The following is a 22,186-nucleotide window of genomic DNA, read 5'->3' as shown; positions in this document are numbered from 1 at the left end:
ATAAATCATTACATCCAGATATATGCCAAGCAAGCACCAAATAATATTCTGGTGAGACATGGCATGGTTTTCTTTTAAATTCATTACAACCCTGATGGGAACTGGCAATGGGCTGATTAATAAGTAGCGACTGAATTCAAACTGTCGAACTTCCTTTAATATAACTGGCACCTCTGTGCCCCACCACAGAACAGGTCACACAATTAATCAGCATGACGTTAGATTGGTAGATCCCAGAGTTGGTAGATCCCAGAGTTCTCCAGAGCGCTCGGCTCCGTACCAAGGTTTTTCAGAGCGCGCGGCTCCATTCCAAGGTTCTTCAGAGCGCGCCGCTCCGTACCAAGGTTCTTCAGGGCGCGCGGCTCTGTACCAAGGTTCCAAGGCCGCCACAGAGTCTATAGAGTATAACTGGCACCTCTGTGCCCCACCACAGAACATGTCACACAATTAATCAGCATGACGTTAGATTAATTGAGTATGATATCTACACTACACTGTCATGCCAAAGTTTGTTTTAGACCTGACAGTGCTCAAGCAAGTTACTATTTCTGGTACTGTTTCCAGTGGTCTCTTGTTCGAGCAATCTGTTGGTGCTTTCAAAAGAGGGGCAAACCCCCAATACCACTGACAGATGCACCCTGACTCGGAAAGTTGGGATATACTGTAGGCTCAATGAGATGCAATGCATTTCTCAGAAAAGTTGCTAATCTTGGAGTGGTTCTTTATCTGATTTACCAATCATCATTTGCATCTCTGTCACAAGTGTGGGTCAGCATGGTGCATCAGGAGAACAGGAAGCTTGTGTAGCCCTAGTGTGAGAGTAAAACACATCAACCTGCTCGAACTGCTGAGTCAAATGCCCTCAACTTGTTTTCAGTGTCTGTAATCTTCTATATTTTATTCATTTTCTCAGTTTAAGAGTCTGGGTGTCATCATTAATAATACTTTGTCTTTTAAAAAAACATGTAAACAATATTGCTTGGCCTTTGTACTTCCATCTACCATCAGCCGTCTTTGTCCATTCCTCGCATCCAATTCAACAGCTATTTTTGTACATGCACTAGTTAACTCGCACATTGATTATTGTAACTCTCTTCTGTTTGAGATACCTCACAAACTCCTTCATAAACTTTTGGTCCAGAACTCAGCTCTCTGTATATTTACTAGAACGTCCTCCATCAAGCATATATTTACTGTTCTATATCACCTTTAAAGCTGTTCATAATTAGAGTTTCTACATCTGTTTCCCTTGTTGTACCTTCTGTTCGTTTAGTAACTATGGGGTCTAGGGCATTTAGCTGAGCTGCTCTTCATCCTCTTTCACAATATACAGTATCTCAAAAAAAGTCAGTACACCCCTCACATTTTAGCAACCATTTTATTATGTGTTCTCAAGTAACAATACTATAGAAATGAAACTTAGTGAACTTAGTGAACATGTCAGATCTGTGTCCAAAATGTCAATATTAAGTGTGAGCACTATTGTTATCCAGCACTGCCTTAATTCTCCTGGGCATTGAATTCAGCAGAGCTGCACAGGTTGTTGCTGGGATCCTCTTCCACTCCTCCATAATGACATTGTGGTGCTGCTGGATGTTAGACACACAGTGCTTCTCCCCTTAAGTGCTATTATTATTGTTATTATTATTATTGTTATTATTATTATTATTATTATTATTATTATTATTATTATTTATTATTATTGTTGTTGTTGTTGTTATTGGTATTATTATTATTATTATTATTATTATTATTATTATTATTATCATCAATTATATTAACTTCACTTGTCAATGGTCATAATGTCAAAATGTCAATATTATGCCTGGTGTGTGTATGTGTATGTGTGTGTGTGTATATATATATATATATATATATATATATATATATATATATATATATATATATATATATATATATATATATATATATATATATTACTGCAATTGCAAATCTAAAAAAAATTTTTATTTTACTTTTACTTTTTTTTATTATTTACTATTTACTATTCATTTACTATTTGTTCATTTATATATTTGTACAAGTTGTGATGATTACACAATGCTAAAACACATGCTTCGTATTTATTTTATATTGTCTAAAATGGTTGATAATTTCTACTTGTATAAAGAAACCTTTAGAAACAGTAAGGCATAACCAGGCATATACAAACTGAGTATGATTTTTTTATATGAAATGTAATAGATTTATCCACGTACACCCCATAGTATGCTGTATTTGCACATCATGTGTTTTTCTTAGTTTTGTTTCATTATTCTGTGCTTTCTCAACAAATGACTAGTTTGGGGTGAATTTCATCACAACATAAATGTCATCAATATCAGCTTTGAGAGTTCAGATGACCTTGTGCTATGATGCTTTGGAGACAGGTGAGTTTGACAGTTGACGGCTTTTTCTGCATCGTAAAAGGCACTATATACATAAATTAGTTTCATCATTGCAAAGGTAAAATTTTGACATTCTCTATTTTGTACAAAAAAAATTAAGATCTTAAATAAAATATGTTTCTCTTTTGCACATATCTCATATCTCATATCTCATCACACTGAGCTAGCAAGGTTTAAGATGTTTTTATCTAAATCATCATGGGACACTGAGTAAAATGTAAATAAAAACAGAATGCAATGATTTGCAAATCTCAAAGTCACATATTTTATTCGTAGTAGAACATAGAAGGAAAAAAGAAGGGCATTTTTAAATTGATGGATGCAACACAACTTAAAAGTTGGAACAGTGCCATGTTTACCACTGTGTAACATCACATCTTCTGTCCTTATACATCTGGGAACTGTGAAGACCAGTTGCTGAAGCTTTGGGAAGGCAATGTTGTCCCATATGTGTTTGATAGAGGATAGTTTTGGGGGTCATTTCATGATGCAGCAAATGTTATCAAACTGTGAAAGTTCTAGACTGCAGGCAGGCCAGTTCAGTTCAAGACAAAAAGTCATGCTATTGTAATAGATGCAGTATGCAGTTAGCATTGTTTTGCTCAAATATTTAAGGCCTCCCTGAAAAATATGTTTTCTGGATGTTGTTTTAAAACCTGTATATACCGTTCAGCTTGATGGCGCCTTTCCAAATGTGCAAACTGCCTATTTAACAGGCACTAATGCACTCCCATACTATCAGAGATGCAGGTTTTTAAACTGACCGCTGATACCAAGCCAGATGGTCCCTCTCCTCTTTAGTCTGGAGGATGTGGTTCCATGGTTTTCATGAAGCTTTTGCAGCATTCAAATAATACACCTAGAATGCTGTTAAGAAACAGGCACAGGTCAGGCAATACACTAACAGACAAAACTCTGCACTGACAAGATCAGAAAACAAGGATAAACCCGGTTGACAACATAGGTTAGCTTGGGAAAATGCTATGAAACAAAATCACCAAGCTTATACTTCACATTGGTTTTGTGAATGAGACCTTTTGAGTGTGTGTGTGTGTGTGTGTGTGTGTGTGTGTGTGTGGGTGTGGGTGTGTGTGTGTGAGAGAGAGAGAGAAAGAGAGAGAGAGATTGAGCACAGGTGTGATGAATCAGTCGCTGGGTGATATGTGATATTGGAGTTTGGCCATGTTTGGAGGCTGGGAATGGGAATCATGGTGGAACTGAGATCTGACAAGATAAAAATGTTGCCACAGTGTTCAGTTTAGATATAATTATAGTATCATAAAGTTTAAAAATAAACCTTTATTTGTTACATACAACATAACAAACAATGTAACATTAATTTCTACACATATTCAAGATCATTAGGAAGTTGCAGTCAGAGCTCAGGTCAGCCAGGATATGGCACCCCTGGAGCAGAGAAGGTTAAGGGCCTTGCTCAAGTGCCCAACAGTGGCAGTCTGCCAGTGCAGGGTCTTAAAGCCCTGAACTTCTGATCAGTAACCCAGAGCCTGAATATTTTATTTAAAGTAAAAATAATAATAGAATATATAAAAGTGTGTTGTATAAGGTTATTAGACTTTTAATTTACATTTATTGTATTTTCTTGGTAGAAAACTTAAGCAGCAACTGAATAGCAACAAATTCAAGACACAAATACATTTTGGAAGCCGAGAGTCAAACAAGAAGGACGAAACAAGTATTAGACTACATTTATTTGATATAAGTGCTCATGGCCCTCTGGCCCTCAATAGCATGCATTTGTATAGGTATTGTTCATTGGGTTTTGTTGGGAACCAGTAACCCAGGCACATGCAGTCTCCAGTTACTTCACACACTTCAATAATTAATCTTGCCTGAATTCAAACTCCAACCTCTCCTTCAAACCAGAAGTACGCTAATCAGGACCTAATGAGTCTAATCCCACAGCCACACCTAGACTAAACAGAGCATGTTCGCATCTCTCCTAGTGTAGATTTGCGTAGCGTGTAGATTTATTGTGTAACTTAAATGTCTACAGGAATACGAAACCGACGAGGACACACAAGTGAAGGTCATTCTAGACAAAGTGATGTGATCATCTCTGCACAGCACAGGTACACAATCTGTTTTTTTTATTCTTTTCACTTTCTATGAAGAATATTGTCATAAAGCTTGTTGTGGTTTTCTGAGCATTTTTTAATCATATTTTATTTTAAATAATGAAGTAATAATGATGTCCAAATATCTGTAAACCTTTATCTTAACACATTTATTCTTATCTAAGGACACTGTGAAACCTATAGAAAAAAATGTTTATCATTTGATTATCAAGGAATGAATAACAGTATCATTATAGAGCTGTATGTGTAGCTGTATTGTTTTACCATCTAACAAGAATTACAAGCATGGTTCACATTTTCTTTGAATATGTGTTTAATGAAAACATGTTTAGGTCAATCACAAGGTCAAGTTTTTTAAGGTGGTAGTGTCAAAGTAAATATAGGTGTCACGGAAAACCAAAAAGAGCCAAAATGTATTCCTTCAAAAGCAAAACCTTTACATTTATTATATTAAGAGCAAAGCAACTCACCGCTTTTACAGTAGCCATGTATAAGTTCACACATACAATCTGTATATAATAACAGAAATGAAAGCATGTGCAAACCTTGTGCACTATTAACCCCCATTCAAGCATGAATTATTAAGTAACAAAGTAAGAATATTTTTATGTTTATTTTTACTTTTAAACAAGTGAAAAGTCAAGCCATGATTTTTATGCTTTTTTCTAATATACTTTATTTTGAGGGAGTTACACATATGTCCACTGTAACGGACACTATGCATCAAACGTATAAAAGATGATTCCATAGAACTCATTGTTTGGTTTGGAAAAACGCTTTTAAAACAAAAAAAGCAGATGGCAAAAATAACACATAAGAACATTTTCAATTCAATTTCAATTTCAATTCATTTTTATTTGTATAGCGCTTTTAACAATGAACATTGTCTCAAAGCAGCTTTACACAGATAATGTGGTGATTAAACATAAATATGTTCTTTGTAAGTATGTTTGTCGCAACTGTGGCAAGGAAAAACTCCCCGAGATGGCATAAGGAAGAAACCTTGAGAGGAACCAGACTCAAGAGGGAACCCATCCTCATCTGGGTTGCACCAAATGTCCATTTGAAGCAGATATACAATGCTGCGGGGTACAGTGATGATGATCAGAAGCAAACTGCACTCCCGAGTCAGTGCAGCAGACCGCCGACACCAACTACAGTCCAATCCGTCCTCAAAGCACCCGTTCTACTCCGGAATTAAGAGACCGTCCCGAGCTGCACAGAAGTGTGAAGATCCAAGGAGGGGAGAAGGGCAGGAACACTGGTCACTGGAGCCTCAGGAGCATGTTTAACTCGACCGAGAGAGAGAGAGAGAGAGAGAGAGAGAGAGAGGGTGACGGGAAGAGAAGGATATGGATTATTAAGTGTAACTATTGGTGTACGAAAGTTAATGTCACTGTGCAGTTTGGACTCCGGCAAGACTCGCTATGGCAGCATAACTAAAAGGGAGAACCAGAAGGTAACACAGACATGAGGGATCTCTGGGATAAGAGACGACCCACCACACCACCGTCAACAAACCTGAGTGAACGTGTGAATGTGAGGGACGACAGCATACAAATATACCAGTTCACCAAACACTCTATATCCATGTTCCCTCCAGATCTGTGCCTTTACCTAAGAGAAATCTACTGATAAAAGGCTTGACTAAATAAATACGTTTTCAACCTCGACTTGAACACTGAGACTGTGTCTGAGTCCCGAACACTGATTGGAAGGCTGTTCCATAACTGTGGGGCTTTATAAGAGAAAGATCTGCCCCCTGCTGTAGTCTTCATTATTTGAGGAACCAACAGATAGCCAGCACCTTTTGATCTAAGTAGGCGGAGGATCATACTGGTACAGAAGTTCACTCAGATACTGCGGTGCGAGACCATTGAGTGCTTTATACGTCAGTAGTAATATTTTATAGTCAATGCGAGATTTGATTGGGAGCCAGTGTAGATTGATTAAAACAGGGGTGATGTGGTCATATTTCCTAGATCTAGTGAGGACCCTTGCTGCTGCATTCTGGACTAACTGAAGCTTATTGATGCACTTACTCGCACACCCAGACAGTAAAGCGTTACAGTAGTCTAATCTAGAAGTAACAAAAGCATGAACCAGTTTTTCTGCATCCTGTAACGACATCATATTTCTAATCTTAGCAATATTTTTCCAAAATTTTTCCTTGCCACAGTTGCTCATCAGGGACAAACTTACTTACAAAGAACATATTTACTTTTAATCACCACATTATCTGTGTAAAGCTGCTTTGAGACAATGTTCATTGTTAAAAGCCCTATACAAATAAAAAATGAATTAAAACGAATTGAACATTAAATATCAACAACAATAGAAAGAACATTTGAAAATCATATTTTATCTCTTGAAATGCACTCATTTATAAATGGAAAAGCTTTAAAAACAATTAAAACCAGTAGTATACTTAGTATTATACTTTACTTCTCCTACCAACTAATTGGATATGTATTATTCATTTAAAAATGTACACTAAAGCCTACTAACAAAGCCTACTGTATTTTATTAAAAGCTGTTTATGATTTCCCAATGAAAAGGGAGAATGTCTCTTGAAGTGGTTTATTGATTGTTTAAAGAAAATTAAACATTTCGAAGCACCCATGACACTCGACCTGCTTGGCAAAGTAAAAGCTATTATTGAAGCCCAAAAGACAATTAATGTAAAATGTAAATTATATCATTATTTCATTTTATAATTTTTACTAAAACATATAAACATATAAAATAAGGCAAAATCTAAATATAGGCCCAACAGGCACAAATATACCTTTTGGAACATGGAAAAGAAAATTAAAAGAAAAATATCATTAAAATCTGGATAAACGTATTTCTAACTTAGTATTTAGCTGAAAACTGTTTGCCTGTATGGTTTTCTGAGAATAAAAGAAAAACAGGAATTAACACTTATTCCTAACGTACTTGGGGCATCTTCTCTTTACTCCGCCATTTTGCATGCATGATACAATATCTAAAAAAAAAATGATACAAAGTGTTTGGAACATAATAGTTTAAAATAGCTTTAGAATATTTGTCCCCTGTAGTGGAGACCATGTATAAAACGGTTAAACCTTCATACAATCTATTTTGTTTTATCCTATTCAGTCTAATCCAGTAAACCACTTTATATGAAATTGTAAATGATCAGCATTTAAGATTAATGAGTTTGAACCTTCTATGCAATTGAAAGTTTCCATGGACATTAAATGTTCTTCGACAAACCTTTATTTTAAGAGTGTAGGCATCTACCAAACATGAGTGCAGGGTCATTTTCCCCCCACAGTAAATTCCTTGGTGGTTGACTAGATCAGTTTACATGGTCCCTGCCATATATTATATTCAGCTGCTTGTTTACAGCAAGAGAAAGTGTTCCTTTTTCTTTTTCCACTGACCTCATTCACTACTGTCACTCTAGACCCAAAGGTTAAATTAGTGGAATATTTGTTCACAGGAGACGTGTGACTTCATTTCTTATTCACACACACTCGAGTATAGGTTACTTTCAACAATGACTACATTTGTCGAGGAAGTTCCACTCAAAAAAACATATTAAAACATCTTTTACACAGAGGCATTTTGTGTCTTTCAATAATTTCCAATGATACGCTTTGAGGATTAATGTTTAGAAATGTGCAAGATAAGGAAAAACAAAACAGGATGGGACAAACGCTGATAATGTAGTCTTTCTCCACAGGACATATCAGGGCAGAAAACTCAAATTGACTTTTACAAGGACAGGCCAGAACAGGAGTAAGCTATGTTTAATACCGTATATATAGTGAAATAATAATAATAATAATAATAATAATAATAAATTTCACAGGCATTAAAACCTTATTTGTTTACTGTAACCTCTGTAAGTAGGTGTTTTAGCGATGATTTGAACTTTTTTCCATGTTCTTTGCATTATGCAGAGCTACATTTCCCAGCAAGAGGTCTTGTGCTTGCTCTCATGTCAACACCAATCTGGAAGAGCATCGGCTATACATGCCTGCTCCAATAAACCTGAAGCCTTCCACTTAGATCAGTCAATTCTTCCTGTCATCCCATCCATATGTATGTACAGTCACCACTCCAAAAGTATTGGAACAAAATATTTTGCAAGACACTGAAGACATTTTAGATCAGGCTCAAAACATGAGATGATCAGGATTTCAGCTTTGCCTCTGAGTTTAACACATCTTGATGTAAATATCATGATGTAAGTTTTAGGAAATCCAATTATCAGGAAAGCTTATATTCATCTTCTCAATTCTCAAACTCAAATGACTAGAAGAAAGCAAAAGATAATAGGAAAGGTTCTGGCTCAGCAAATAACATGCTACATTATTAGTGTTTACTTTCAGTGCCGGTCCCAAGCCCGGATAAATTGGGGAGGGTTGCGTTAGGAAGGGCATCCAGCGTAAAAACATGTGCCAAATCAAACATGCGGAGGATCCGCTGTGGCGACCCCTAACGGGAGAAGCCGAAAGAAGAAACAAACTTTCATCAGTCGAGACATCAATTCGAAATGGTTCATTTTATTTCAGATTGATGCTTCATGTTAAAAATAATGCTGCCACATTCGATTAGTGCCACAGACTTCCAGATGTCTTTTTTAAACTAGAAGAAAGAATAAATGTATATAGTTGCCTACAGTATATATAATTTTGCTGTTTTACACCTAAAAGCATTCTGCCTTTTCTTCTAAAGAAATTGTAAAAAAATAAAATTTACGCAAATGTAATACCTGCAGTTCGCTCATATGAGTTACAGTAATATTTTGTTTTAAAAATGACTTTCAGAATTGGTATGATATAATTTGCACATTTTCATACACACATACACACAATTGAAATATAGGACAAAAATACTGCTTAACTTAGAGTTAAAATATAAGGTTTATGAATTACTGTAACGTTTTTGTTTGCAGGTAACATTTTTAAAAAAGACCTTTTTTAAACCTTTTTTTTGTTTGTTTTTTTTGTTCTATATATGTTGTGTCTATTTTCTAAAATGTGAACTTTCTCTTCTAGCTTTTTTTTTTGTGTTTTATTAAGAGATTTACAGAGCTAAGACCATAGTAGCTTTACTGGCTAACATCCAGCTATCCAGCATCTTAAATGTATGATAAAAAAGAGATAATATCGATCATGTTACATGTTTTTTATACATTTATTAAACATCCCATAAGAGAAGGTGCAGCTGATTGTTCATTTTTACACATGCAAATACTGCTATCTAAAGTGTAATTAAGCAAAAACCCTTTTTCTCATGACATAATTGTATCGTAAAAGAAAATCTCAAGCGTCAGACATTTATGTGTATGTTATTAATCAGTGACAGACACCGAGCTTTTTCCATTAGAGTCCTTGATCAAAGAAAAAGTGAACGTGATCATCTATCAGCTCGTAAAAGTAGTTATAATGAGAAAACATCTTTTGTTAAGTTGTGATCACAAAAAAAACACTCGTTATGTCAAGATCACAAGAAAACAAGAAATGTTACAATATTAAAAATGTAAATATTATAATGCATGGACTTGTTGGTTTTGTGTAGCGTCATTTCCCCTTTGTCAAGATTGATGCGTACTCTGACTTATTTTGCAGAATAACTGCAGGGCAGCAGCATGGAGGCACTTTGTAAAGTCAGCGCTCATCAATCTACAGGCCTTGAGAAGACCATCACTGTGTTCAGGGGCAACGGCAGCCTGGGTATGTTTATACTGAATATGAATGAATATGAGTTGATATGAATGAATGTATGATTGAATGAATGACTCCTGAATGTACAGAATTATGTGAACAATGTGAAGATATAGTGAATGATGATGACGACATCAGTGGAACATTGGGCTGTGATTCGTAACGTTTATCTGAAAGAAAATGTAGTTTGTTTACTAAAACTTGGGCGTATTAATTGAGGTTACAAGGTTAAGCCACTTCATTTCAATGCTGATAGATTTTATTGTGTTGCCCAAAGGCTATTTTGGAAATTACACTGCTATATCTACAAATCTGTTCCTTTCATCATTCTTTGAGAGCATCTAATTAGACTTTTGTCTTGAAAAATAGATAAGAATGTAGAACTATCTACATGTTAAGTCATGTTTCTCACTGAATTGTAAGACTTTTCCCTCATGGAAAAAGATGTCAGGCTATGTATGTTTAACTATTGTTTATTGTATGTCAACTATTTTTCATGCATGTGAATGTTAATTGGCCTTGAGAAATTTAAGAGCTGGGAATTGTTTAGTTCACACATCATTTTAATGTTTTATTACAAATGACAATCAAATTGCAGTTGTTCTTCTTCTATTTTCGGCTGCTCCCATTAGGGGTCGCCACAGCGGATCATCCGTCCCAATACCACTCTGTTCTTGACATCTGCATCTTTCTAAATCTTTCTGCATCTTTCAAACCACATCCATGAACCTCCTTCTTGGTATTTCTCTTTTCCTCCTTCCTGGCAGCTCAATCCTCAGCATTCTCCTACCATCTCTCCTCTGCACACGTCCAAACCATCTCAATCTTGCCTCCCTCACCTTGTCCTCAAAACGTCCTACATGTGCTGTCTCTCTAAAAAACTGATTTTTAATCCTGTCCATCATCGTCACTCCCAACAAAAACCTCAGCATCTTCAGCTCTGCTACCTCCAGCTCCACCTCCTGTCTTTTACTCAATAATGAGCAGATAATAATATTTGATTAATTAGATGATACTGGACCAAATGTTATCATCATTTGTAGTGTATTTATTTTTATTTTTTAATCTTTCTCTAAAGATTTAGATCGATTTGGTGGATAAAGCTTAATGTGGTGTGGTTTTGCTGCACTGTATTTTCAGACTGTGATGTGCTTTATTAATGGATAGATGTTGTTATAAAGTGAATATTTTATTTCTTGCAATTATTAAATAATAGCTTTTAAAAGTTTTTATAGGAATAATATATTTTTGATATCATTTTTAAGTGAACAAAAAAACTTCACTGTAAATGTGCTAACATAACATGAATTAAAATAGTAGAAGTCTGGTCTGGTTCCTCTCAAGGTTTCTTCCTTATGCCATCTCAGGGAGTTTTTCCTTGCCAGTTGCTCATCAGGGACAAACGTACTTACAAAGAACATATTCACTTTTACTCACCACATTATCTGTGTAAAGCTGCTTTGAGACAATGTTCATTGTTAAAAGCGCTATACAAATAAAAATGAATTGAATAGAAGTGTATGTAATTTATTTCATAAAGTAACATGAAGTAATATAGCTGAATGTTTAAAGCAGCTTCGACTGCTAGCTAACATCTAAAAAATGCTAATACAAAAAAAGTGCATTCATGTTATGCAAGTCATTCAAGTCTTTATTTATTTATATAAAGACTTTTTTTTATAAACAAAATATTATATGTGAAGTCTGGTGCTGTAGAGCTAAAATTTTCTTTAAAGTTATAAGATATAAAAAAGGTATAGATGTATGTTTGTGTGTTTTGCCATAGCTATTTAGTTCTACCATATGAATAAACATGATTAATAATGTTATATGTACAAATGCAAAATAAGACCAGCATCTATAAAAGTACTTTATGTTTAATGCCAAGGCCTGATGAATAGACACATTATTATCTATTTACATTTACATGTTTGTGTACATGTATGTGTAGACATATTCAGGTGGTTGCTTGACATTTATACAGGTTAAAGACCATCACAGGTGAAACCAAGTATGACTGCTAATAACATGATGACAACCACACACATCTGAGTCCATTTCAAGACAAAGACAAGATGCTGTATTAATATACTGGAGGAGTTATGTCAAGTGGCTTTTATTGGATGTAGTATGTTGTTTAAAATCTTTTGAATTAACTAAAGGAACCCATGCGCATTAGCATTTTATACAACTAGGTACATCTTAAGTATATTCAATTCTTCAAGCTGCACTGTAAAACATCTTTGTCATTCCTACAAATGCTCAATAATGTTTTTTTGTTTTTCATACACATTTTGTGTAAACTCTAGAGACTGTTGTGTGTGAAAATCACAGTTCCTTAAATACTCAAACTAACAACCATATTACGGTTAAAGTCACATAGATCACGGCTTGTCTTTCGTTCTGAAGTTTGATGTGAATGTTAAATTAAACTCTTTGACCTAGTGTGTGTGTGTGTGTGTGTGTGTGTGTGTGTGTGTGTGTGTAGGTATGACAGTGAGTGCTCTAAGAGATGGATCAGGCGTATTTATCCGCTCAGTGGTTAATGGAGGTGCTATAAGTAAAGATGGCAGACTGAAAGTGGGAGATGGAATCATATCCTTCAATGGAGAACCCACCACCAATCTTACAAGCACAGAGGCAAGAGCTATGCTACGCAGACATACACTTATTGGACCTGAGCTCAGGTATGCAGACATGTGCAGGGAAACTTTATACCACACCATACTACACATGGACACTTTAAGGACAATCACTTTAATTTGTACTGTTAATATCGGCCATACGCATCCACCCCAGTCTAGATTCAAATTTTATTTGTCACATACACATACATACAGAGTACGACATGCAGTGAAATGCTTTTTATGAGGGTCCGGCATGAGGGAATAGGATGTGGAGAAAATAAAACAAGAAAAAGAAGGCAGATAAATAAAGACATAAACTGTATAATATATAAAATATATAAAAATATATATGAGAAAAAGTGTATATACAAGGTATGATTCATGTATATACATATCTTTTCTATAGTTTATACTTTTTTTTATACACCTCAGTTTTTGGTTTTATCCTTAAATTTGATTCCTTCTTATGCTTAAAAGTTGGACCATCGTAAAAAGTATTTCACTGCATGTTGTACTCTGTATGTATGTGTATGTGACAAATAAATTAGATTTGATTTGATTTGATGTACACACACTAATTGTCACGCTCGGATCAAGAGTCGGAGACCAGAATACAGTCAGTACGTTTTATTTGCCGTAGTACACAGACTGAAGCTTAGGTGAAGCATGAACCGGAAAACAGGTATAATCCATGGGAAGTCCAGGGATGATCGCTAGTATGAACTGTAGATTAGATGGTGAGTGAGTACAGGGGGCCTTGTAAAGGAGAGCGTAGATTGGAGACAGGTGAAGGTGATTAGTATGAAGGCGAGGAGCTGCGAGTGTAGGGGGGAGGCGTGGCTGGTGGTTCACCAATTAAATCATATTTTTGATAATAAAAATAGTTCAATAGTTCAAATCAATGTGATTATTTGGGAATGATTAGGTAGAAAATCATTTGCATGCATCATTAAGCTGTCTTTGAGAATATCCATAGGAAGGGTCAAATGCTTTTAGCAATCACAAAATGATGGAATGATTTTTCCATTTTATTAGTTCATCAACAGGATCCACATTTTACATTCAATTGCCGATTACAGTCTAATAAAAACAAATCATGCCCCAGACATGTGATCATATTGCCATGCATGAAAGCTCCCAGAAATTCATGCACCCTGTGTTTGTTCAAAGCCCTTAATAGGTGCAAGCAATAAATAGCCTATAAGACAGAGAAAGGTGTATATAATTATGTAAATACATTTTTATTTGAATTCTGTTGTATAAAATGCTGCTAGAAATGCTCAGAGGTTACCTCACACAATATGTTTGAATGCTGCTATTTTCAGCTTTGCTATGGATTTTGTTAAATAAAAACCTGAAAGTTTTAAAACAAAAAAGTGCTAATTAACTCTCATTTGCTGCGTTGCCACAAAGAGCAAAATCATTTATGCCACTGCATTTTATCTCAAAGACAATCTCAGTGACAGTTCAGTGTCAAAGCTTGTCATTTAATATGTTTACTTCTAGCTGAATTCCTAGTATAATACCATTCACCCATACTCATCAACTCCAATGTAATGCACAGGGTCACAAGCTTGTAGCAACCTCCTTTCCTCAGTTTTCCCTGCTTTATTGCACCCATTTCAACCCAGAAAGTACTGAGATGATTTGCAACGGAGCTCCCAATGATTCAAAAGAAAAGTGTCTGGAGATGAGTGAATTTAAATCCTGACAATGCCACAGCTATCTGGTATGTTATAGAGGAAGTATGTGATAGCCTCCACTTAGCTGGTAAGAGAAATTAAAAAAACTAAAAATTCTCCAACCAACAAACATATAAAGTCATAAGTCATAGATCTGCCCATTTTTATGGAAAAACCAACAGACTTGGCAACCCCAATGGAAAGGCTGGGCAACTGCAAATCAATTTAATATAATATAATGGTAAAGTAAGCAAAACAAAAAGTAGTATTTTAAGACACAATACGCCATTGAATATTTGATCAATTTGATCATTTCTGTATCTGTCTATGTCTATTATACCTTACATTTACTGCCAAATTATTCAGTACATTTATCTTATCTTATATTGGCAGTGTGACTTATGTACCTGCTACATTTTTTGACATACACCGGGCCATCCAATCAAAACAAGCTGCTGAGACAAGCCAAGCTTCCATCATCCATTCAAAACATGAGCACAAACTGGACCAAGACACCGTCATCCAATCGAAACAGGAAATGAAACTAAACCAAGACTCCATCATCCAATCAAAACAGGAGCCGAAACTAGAAGAAAAAGCCTCCGCCTTCCAATCAAAAAAGGAAATGAACCTGAGCAGAGATCCTGCTTCCCAATCATTTAAAGGGCAGAAACCTCATGAAACAGCTTTTTCAAAGAGGTAAGCAAAATGGAAAAAGAAAAACTTATTCACAAAAATGCATTTATTTAAAATGTTTCAGAAATTTTAACAAGTTTTGTATTTTTGAGTAAATATTTATCAAATATTATGCTGCATTTTTAAATATTCATGATGTATGCGTTTTTAGGGAAGGTATTCCAGAACTATCCAAACTTCAGGAGGAAGGAGGAAGAGTGATTGAAAAGAACTGCAGACAACAAGAGAAGGAACAGGCTGAAAAAAATCTTCTGAGATACAGACATGACAGAGAGAGACAAGACAAACAGGAAAGTGAGGCAAGAGACAGAATACTTTCACTGCAAACAAAGGGATGGAGAAAAAAAGTGACAGAGGACAAGAGGCAACGAAGTGATGAGGGTCATCCCAGGAGGTATGATTCATTTATATTTCTCATCGATTCTAGTGATTTTAGAAATGAAATAATAATAATAGCTGTGGGTGGATTTTACCCAACACTTTTTTTTTTCAGAGTAACACTGATCAGGACAAATGGAGAAAGTCTTGGCATCAGTGTGTTCGGGGGGCGGGGTATGGGCCATCGTCTCAGCAACGGAGAAATGAGGCGGGGCATCTTTATAAAACACATCTCTGAGTGCAGTCCAGCAGCCAGAAACAACACGCTGACACCCGGAGATCAGATATTACAGGTGCGTAGAGAAGCTAATCAGGTACAATGGGACGCTCTGGTCTTCTAAAACACTGTAAATATTCATGGGCTGTTACCGATCATAATATCATAAAGGCAATACCCCGATAGAATTGATTTATATCATGATTATTACAACCTCAATTCCAAAAATAGGTTGGGACACAAAAATACAACAAAGGACCCACAGAACTGTTGAGCAGTTAGAATCCTGTATTAGACACCTATTGATCACCATTCTTCTCCCAAAACTTCTCCCAGCAACTGCTCTCCTCAATTCCCAGATGTATACAGACAGAGGACATGATGCTACACAGTGGTAAACTTGTCCCAACTTATTTAGACCAGTTGTAGCCATTAAATTTTAAATGGCCTTTTTTATTTCTTAAAAATGGTTGAAACATTTTATATGTTTTTTCTTTCACTATGAATAGAATATGGAGTTATGAGATTTGCATTCTGTTTTTATTTACATTTTCACAGCGTCCCAACTTTTTTGGCATTGGGGTTGTATTTCAGTGTGTGCAATAATATTTTGGCTATTTATTATTTAGTTCTAGAAATACAAAAGAAAGAGAAACAAGCCGAATACAAACTATTCTATTTACTTTTCTTTATTGCTATATCACATTAGAGGTGGAAGGAGATCTGACATTAACTTTAAAAAAAAAAAAAAAAAAACACTTTCAGCCTGAAATTCTTCAAATTTTTTAGCTGATCACATTTGGAAGGAGACTATTAAGCTTTTGAAAGCATCATGGCTGTCAGAAAAGGCCTTTTTTGTTTCCCAAGGTGAAACGTAGCATGTATTCTAGCAGCAGTCCTTGAGGTCTAATTATGAACTTTAATGATGTTCCTCTATAAGCATGCAGGTCTAATTAATAAGCCCTTGAAGCTAGCACCACAATGACAGGCATTTTTACATTGAGTACTTTTTAAATACTTTTTCTGTTTCCTGAGTGTCATGTAAAGACAGCCAGGACAGTTACAAATGCAGGTTAGGCAGCTTTCTTTAAAGCACAGGCTAACAAATGCAAAATGTAGCACAGGATTAAAATCAGAAAAAGCAGCAACAAATCAGATGATTTGACAAAGAGGATAAACAGGATGAGACTGAGGGCAGAAACATGAATCAAATTGGTCAGAACGAATAACACTGTGTTTCTATGCATGCGAAGTATATGCTCAGTCTTGTCTTTATGCATCTAATACTCTCTCCATTTCTGTTTTTGCTAAGTATACGCTGTAGTTTGCTCGTGACTTATTCCATATATCTGGTTTAATACTTATGATCATCAGGTCTGGTTACTGATGCACAGTAAAGAAACTCATAAACATCTGTACAGACTGACATGCAATCTGACATATTAGATGTATCAGACTGACACCAAGAATTGTGTGTGTGTGTGTGTGTGTGTGTGTGTGTGTGTGTGTGTGTGTGTGTGTGTGGGGGTTTATAACTGCGTTCTAGGTTGGAGGTGTGGATGTGAGTGATTTCACGCATAAAGAAGCAGTAGATGTGATTCGCCAGGCAGGGGACAAAGTGGAACTGGTAGTGCAGAGCCCACAGGTAACACACATCACTTATACAACAATCAGGCATTACATTATGACATTATAACATTATGACTGGTGAAGTAAATAACACTGATTATCTCTTCGTCATGGCACCTGTTAGTGGGTTGTATATATTAGGCAGCAAGTGGAAAATTTTTTCTCAAAGTTGATGTGTTAGAAGCAGGAAAAATGGGCAAGTGTAAGGATTTGAGCGAGTTTGATGACTGCCAAATTGTTCTGTCTAGACAACTGGGTCAGAGCATCTCCAAAACTACAGCTCTTGTGGGGTGTTCATGGTCTGCAGTGGTCAGTATCTATCAAAAGTGCTCCAAGGAAGGAAGCTAGTGTAGCTCAAATTGCTGAAAATGTTAATGCTGTTAATGTTTGGGTCACGACTGTTTTGGCAGGAAAACAATTTTAAGCAGGTGGCCATAATGTTATACCTGATAGGTGTGCTGTATGTGGTGGAGAAGTTGTAGCTCAGTGTTTAAGGCTTTGGGTTACTGATCAAAGGTTTGAGGTATTAAGGCCTGGTATTGCCAAGCTGCCAGTCTTGGGGCCCTTGAGCAAGGCCCTTAACCCTCTGTGCTCCAGGGGCTCTGTATCAGGGTGGACCCTGTGTTCTGACCTCAGCTTCCCAACATCACTGGGATATGTGAAGAAAGAATTGCACTGTGCTGTAAAGTACAGGTGATGAGGATAAAACACATTTATTTGTAATATGTTTCAGGTGTATTTATTGTATGTATTGTATGTACATGTATTTATTACTATTCCTACACCTAAAACCTCATTCACATCTAATTTCAGTTTGAAGGTTTTTGCAAAATGAGAATTAAAGGATGTTTTAAAGTGCACATTTTCTTCCAGGTCCAGGTTTCAGACCTTGTCACAAGCATTGAGGAACAATCAGTGCAACACAATCACTTGGTATGTTTGTTTTCTTCTGTAGTGTGTGTGTGTGTGTGTGTGTGTGTGTGTGTGTGTGTGTGTGTGTGTGTGTGTAAATGTCTGTGTGTATGTGCTGTAACACTATGCGAAGTTACTAATCATCTTTTTCCCTTTTTTTTTGTCCTGTAGATGTGTGAAGATGCCAGCAGTCTATGCCTCTCCTCATCCAATCCCCTCAGTCCCATCCCATATAAGGTTTAATACACTCCTAACAGCTGAAACAAGTTATGCATTACCTGTGGTTTAGAATAGAAACAAGAAAATTGTAAATAAAAATAAATAAAATGCAGGTGTATCCATCTCTGCTAGCTTACAGGGAACAGTTTGTTGAAAAAGCCTACACTACACCCACCTCCACCTCCCTTAAGGGTCCCCTCAGGGCCTGTCAGCCTGTTAACAGATGGAGGCAAAAATGTTTTAGAAAGACTGAGTGGGCCATCAGAGGGTACACAACACTGCCGACAGGGACAAGTGTCACACTGGGGTACGTGTATGTGTGTGTGTGTGTGTCTTGTCTATGTGGAAACAGTCCCATTTTCAGCACTTTCAATCATGGTTTTAAGGCTTTCCAAAGGTTCGAAACAAGTACGTTATTTCTGTCGATCAAAATAATGTACACTGTGAAGTGAGGCAGTAATTACACCTTACGACAAGTAAAAAAAATAGCCGGTCTTCATTTAGACCATGTTGATAGATAAATGGGATATCATACAACAACCGACATGTGAATGTAACATTCCAGTTGTCCTTTTATATATTTGAAATAAGGAGGAATCCCATTTTTTTTATGTTGGACGGAAAAGTAAGCACAGGCTAACATTTGTCTGTACAGTACATAACAAAATAATAAACTAATCTAGCATTAGGAGGCGTAATAAACACATTTAAAATCCTAATAAAATCTCCAATATAGTACTGGAAGTCACTCCAGCCTATGTCATTCTCTGTCACAGACCGAACCAGCCCCCCATTAAAAAATAAAAATAAAATTATGTGGCCCTAACAGAGAAATGTTTGGAGACCTCTGAGTATAGATCTCACTATAAATCTATACTCAGATTCTTGCATTTGGGTGATGTGGAATATTTTGTAGGATTCTGTTTTATATACAGTGAGGAAAATAAGTATTTGAACACCCTGCTATTTTGCAAGTTCTCCCACTTAGAAATCATGGAGGGGTCTGAAATTGTCATCGTAGGTGCATGTCCACTGTGAGAGACATAATCTAAAAAAAAAATCCAGAAATCACAATGTATGATTTTTTAACTATTTATTTGTATGATACAGCTGCAAATAAGTATTTGAACACCTGAGAAAGTCAATGTTAATATTTGGTACAGTAGCCTTTGTTTGCAATTACAGAGGTCAAACCTTTCCTGTAGTTTTTCACCAGGTTTGCACACACTGCAGGAGAGATTTTGGCCCAGTCCTCCACACAGATGTTCTCTAGATCAGCCAGGTTTCTGGCCTGTCACTGAGAAACACGGAGTTTGAGCTCCTCCAAAGATTCTCTATTGGGTTTAGGTCTGAGACTGGCTAGGCCACGCCAGAACCTTGATATGCTTCTTACAGAGCCACTCCTTGGTTATCCTGGCTGTGTGCTTCAGGTCATTGTCATGTTGGGAGACCCAGCCTCGACCCATCTTCAATGCTCTAACTGAGGGAAGGAGGTTGTTCCCCAAAATCTCGCAATACATGGCCCCGGTCATCCTCTCCTTAATACAGTGCAGTCGCCTGTCCCATGTGCAGAAAAACACCCCAAAGATGATGCTACCACCCCATGCTTCACAGTAGGGATGGTGTTCTTGGGATGGTACTCATCATTCTTCTTCCTCCAAACACGCTTAGTGGAATTATGACCCAAAAGTTCTATTTTGGTCTCATCTGACCACATGACTTTCTCCCATGACCTCTGGATCATCCAAATGGTCATTGGCAAACTTAAGACGTGCCTGGACATGTGCTGGTTTAAGCAGGGGAACCTTCCGTGCCATGCATGATTTCAAACCATGACGCCTTAGTGTATTACCAACAGTAACCTTGGAAACGGTGGTCCCAGCTCTTTTCAGGTCATTGACCAGCTCCTCCTGTAGTTCTGGGCTGATTTCTCACCTTCCTTAGGATCATTGAGACCCCACGAGGTGAGATCTTGCATGGAGCCCCAGTCCGAGGGAGATTGACAGTCATGTTTAGCTTCTTCCATTTTCTAATGATTGCTCCAACAGTGGACCTTTTTCACCAAGCTGCTTGGCAATTTCCCGTAGCCCTTTCCAGCCTTGTGGAGGTGTACAATTTTGTCTCTAGTGTCTTTGGACAGCTCTTTGGTCTTGGCCATGTTAGTAGTTGGATTCTTACTGATTGTATGGGGTGGACAGGTGTCTTTATGCAGCTAACGACCTCAAACAGGTGCATCTAATTTAGGATAATAAATGTAATGGAGGTGGACATTTTAAAGGCAGACTAACAGGTCTTTGAGGGTCAGAATTCTAGCTGATAGACAGGTGTTCAAATACTTATTTGCAGCTGTATCATACAAATAAATAGTTTAAAAATCATATATTGTGATTTCTGGATTTTTTTTTTTAGATTATGTCTCTCACAGTGGCCATGCACCTACGATGACAATTTCAGACCCCTCCATGATTTCTAAGTGGGAGAACTTGCAAAATAGCAGGGTGTTCAAATACTTATTTTCCTCACTGTATATCTCAAATTTCTGGTCTGGGTTTCTCATTGTTACTGGAATGTATGGTATTATTATTAAGGAACAAAACCACACACAACTCTCCACAGAGAACAAGAGCTCTCATAGCCTTCAGAAAAAACTGCTGTAGGTTTGTATGTATTCAAATCATAAATCAGTCGCTCCATCACATAATTTTCCATCATCATGTTAAGGAAGAGAAGATTTCAAATAATTGGCAAAGTGTCCAGTCTCAAACAGATGCATTAACAATGTTAATAAGAGTTAATTAAAAATAAGTATGAATAAAAGTTGGAGCTGATGACATGGATTTTGCAACAGGAAAATTATCCCAAACTTGCAAGTGAATCTAACAAAGAATCACTGAAAAGGAAGAAAATTCGATTCCATAAGCCCAGGTCTAAATCCTAAACAAAGCCCAGGTCTAAACAAAGCCCAGGTCTTAATCCCATTGTAATGTTGCTGGGGGTTTTAAAAAGGTTGTGCATGCAAAAGTCGATCCAGCATTGCACAGCTGACAGAATTCGGCATGGAAAAGTACATTGGCAAAAATTTCTCCCAAGATTTCTCCCAGTACATGTTGGAAACTGGTAGGCACACCTACATAATGCTGCTTCTAACAAAGAGCGACAATTTCTAGTTCCTGGAGCCAGGAGTGTACATGCCATTTTTGCCTTCCAAAATGCTTATATGTACATACATTTTAACTGAAGATAAAGTAATAACAGATATTGTATTAGTTATGGGGTGAACTCACCTTTTTACTCAATTAAGTCTGATTTTTAATTTGTGTGTAGGTGCTATGCTGAAGAAGTATGGTAGTTTGCCTGGTGAGCTGAAATTAGTCGAGCTGGACTGTAGCACACACAGATCTGGTCTGGGAGTGTGTGTGTCAGGAAGCAGAAATGGAAGAATTACAGTCTCAGAGCTAAAACCAGACGGAGCAGCCGCTGCTGATGGGCAAATCAGCGTGGGAGATGAGCTGTTGGAAGTGAGGGCCATAACCTCTAGCTTAACTGTAGGTTTTACAGCTTACTAGTTTTTACTGTGTGTTCTTTTTTAGATAAATGGGCAGGTTTTATATGGACGG

The 22,186-nt window shown here is 36.7% G+C and overlaps 1 protein-coding gene across 1 annotated transcript; it reads left to right on the top strand.

Annotated features, from left to right (window-relative positions):
* The first annotated feature begins 15,768 nt into the window (after window positions 1-15,768).
* si:dkey-92j12.5 (multiple PDZ domain protein) lies at window positions 15,769-22,135 on the top strand. The gene is made up of 6 exons (XM_046842605.1): window positions 15,769-15,885; window positions 17,356-17,454; window positions 18,312-18,371; window positions 18,522-18,587; window positions 18,702-18,876; window positions 21,894-22,135. Exons 1-6 carry the CDS (start codon window positions 15,769-15,771, stop codon window positions 22,133-22,135), a joined length of 759 nt encoding a protein of 252 aa, XP_046698561.1.
* Window positions 22,136-22,186: the final 51 nt, after the last annotated feature.

The sequence above is a fragment of the Silurus meridionalis genome, chromosome 28, assembly GCF_014805685.1.
Source record: "Silurus meridionalis isolate SWU-2019-XX chromosome 28, ASM1480568v1, whole genome shotgun sequence".
NCBI lineage: Eukaryota > Metazoa > Chordata > Actinopteri > Siluriformes > Siluridae > Silurus > Silurus meridionalis.
Note: the sequence above shows the minus strand (reverse complement) of the source record. Positions and strands in the feature narration are given on the sequence as shown.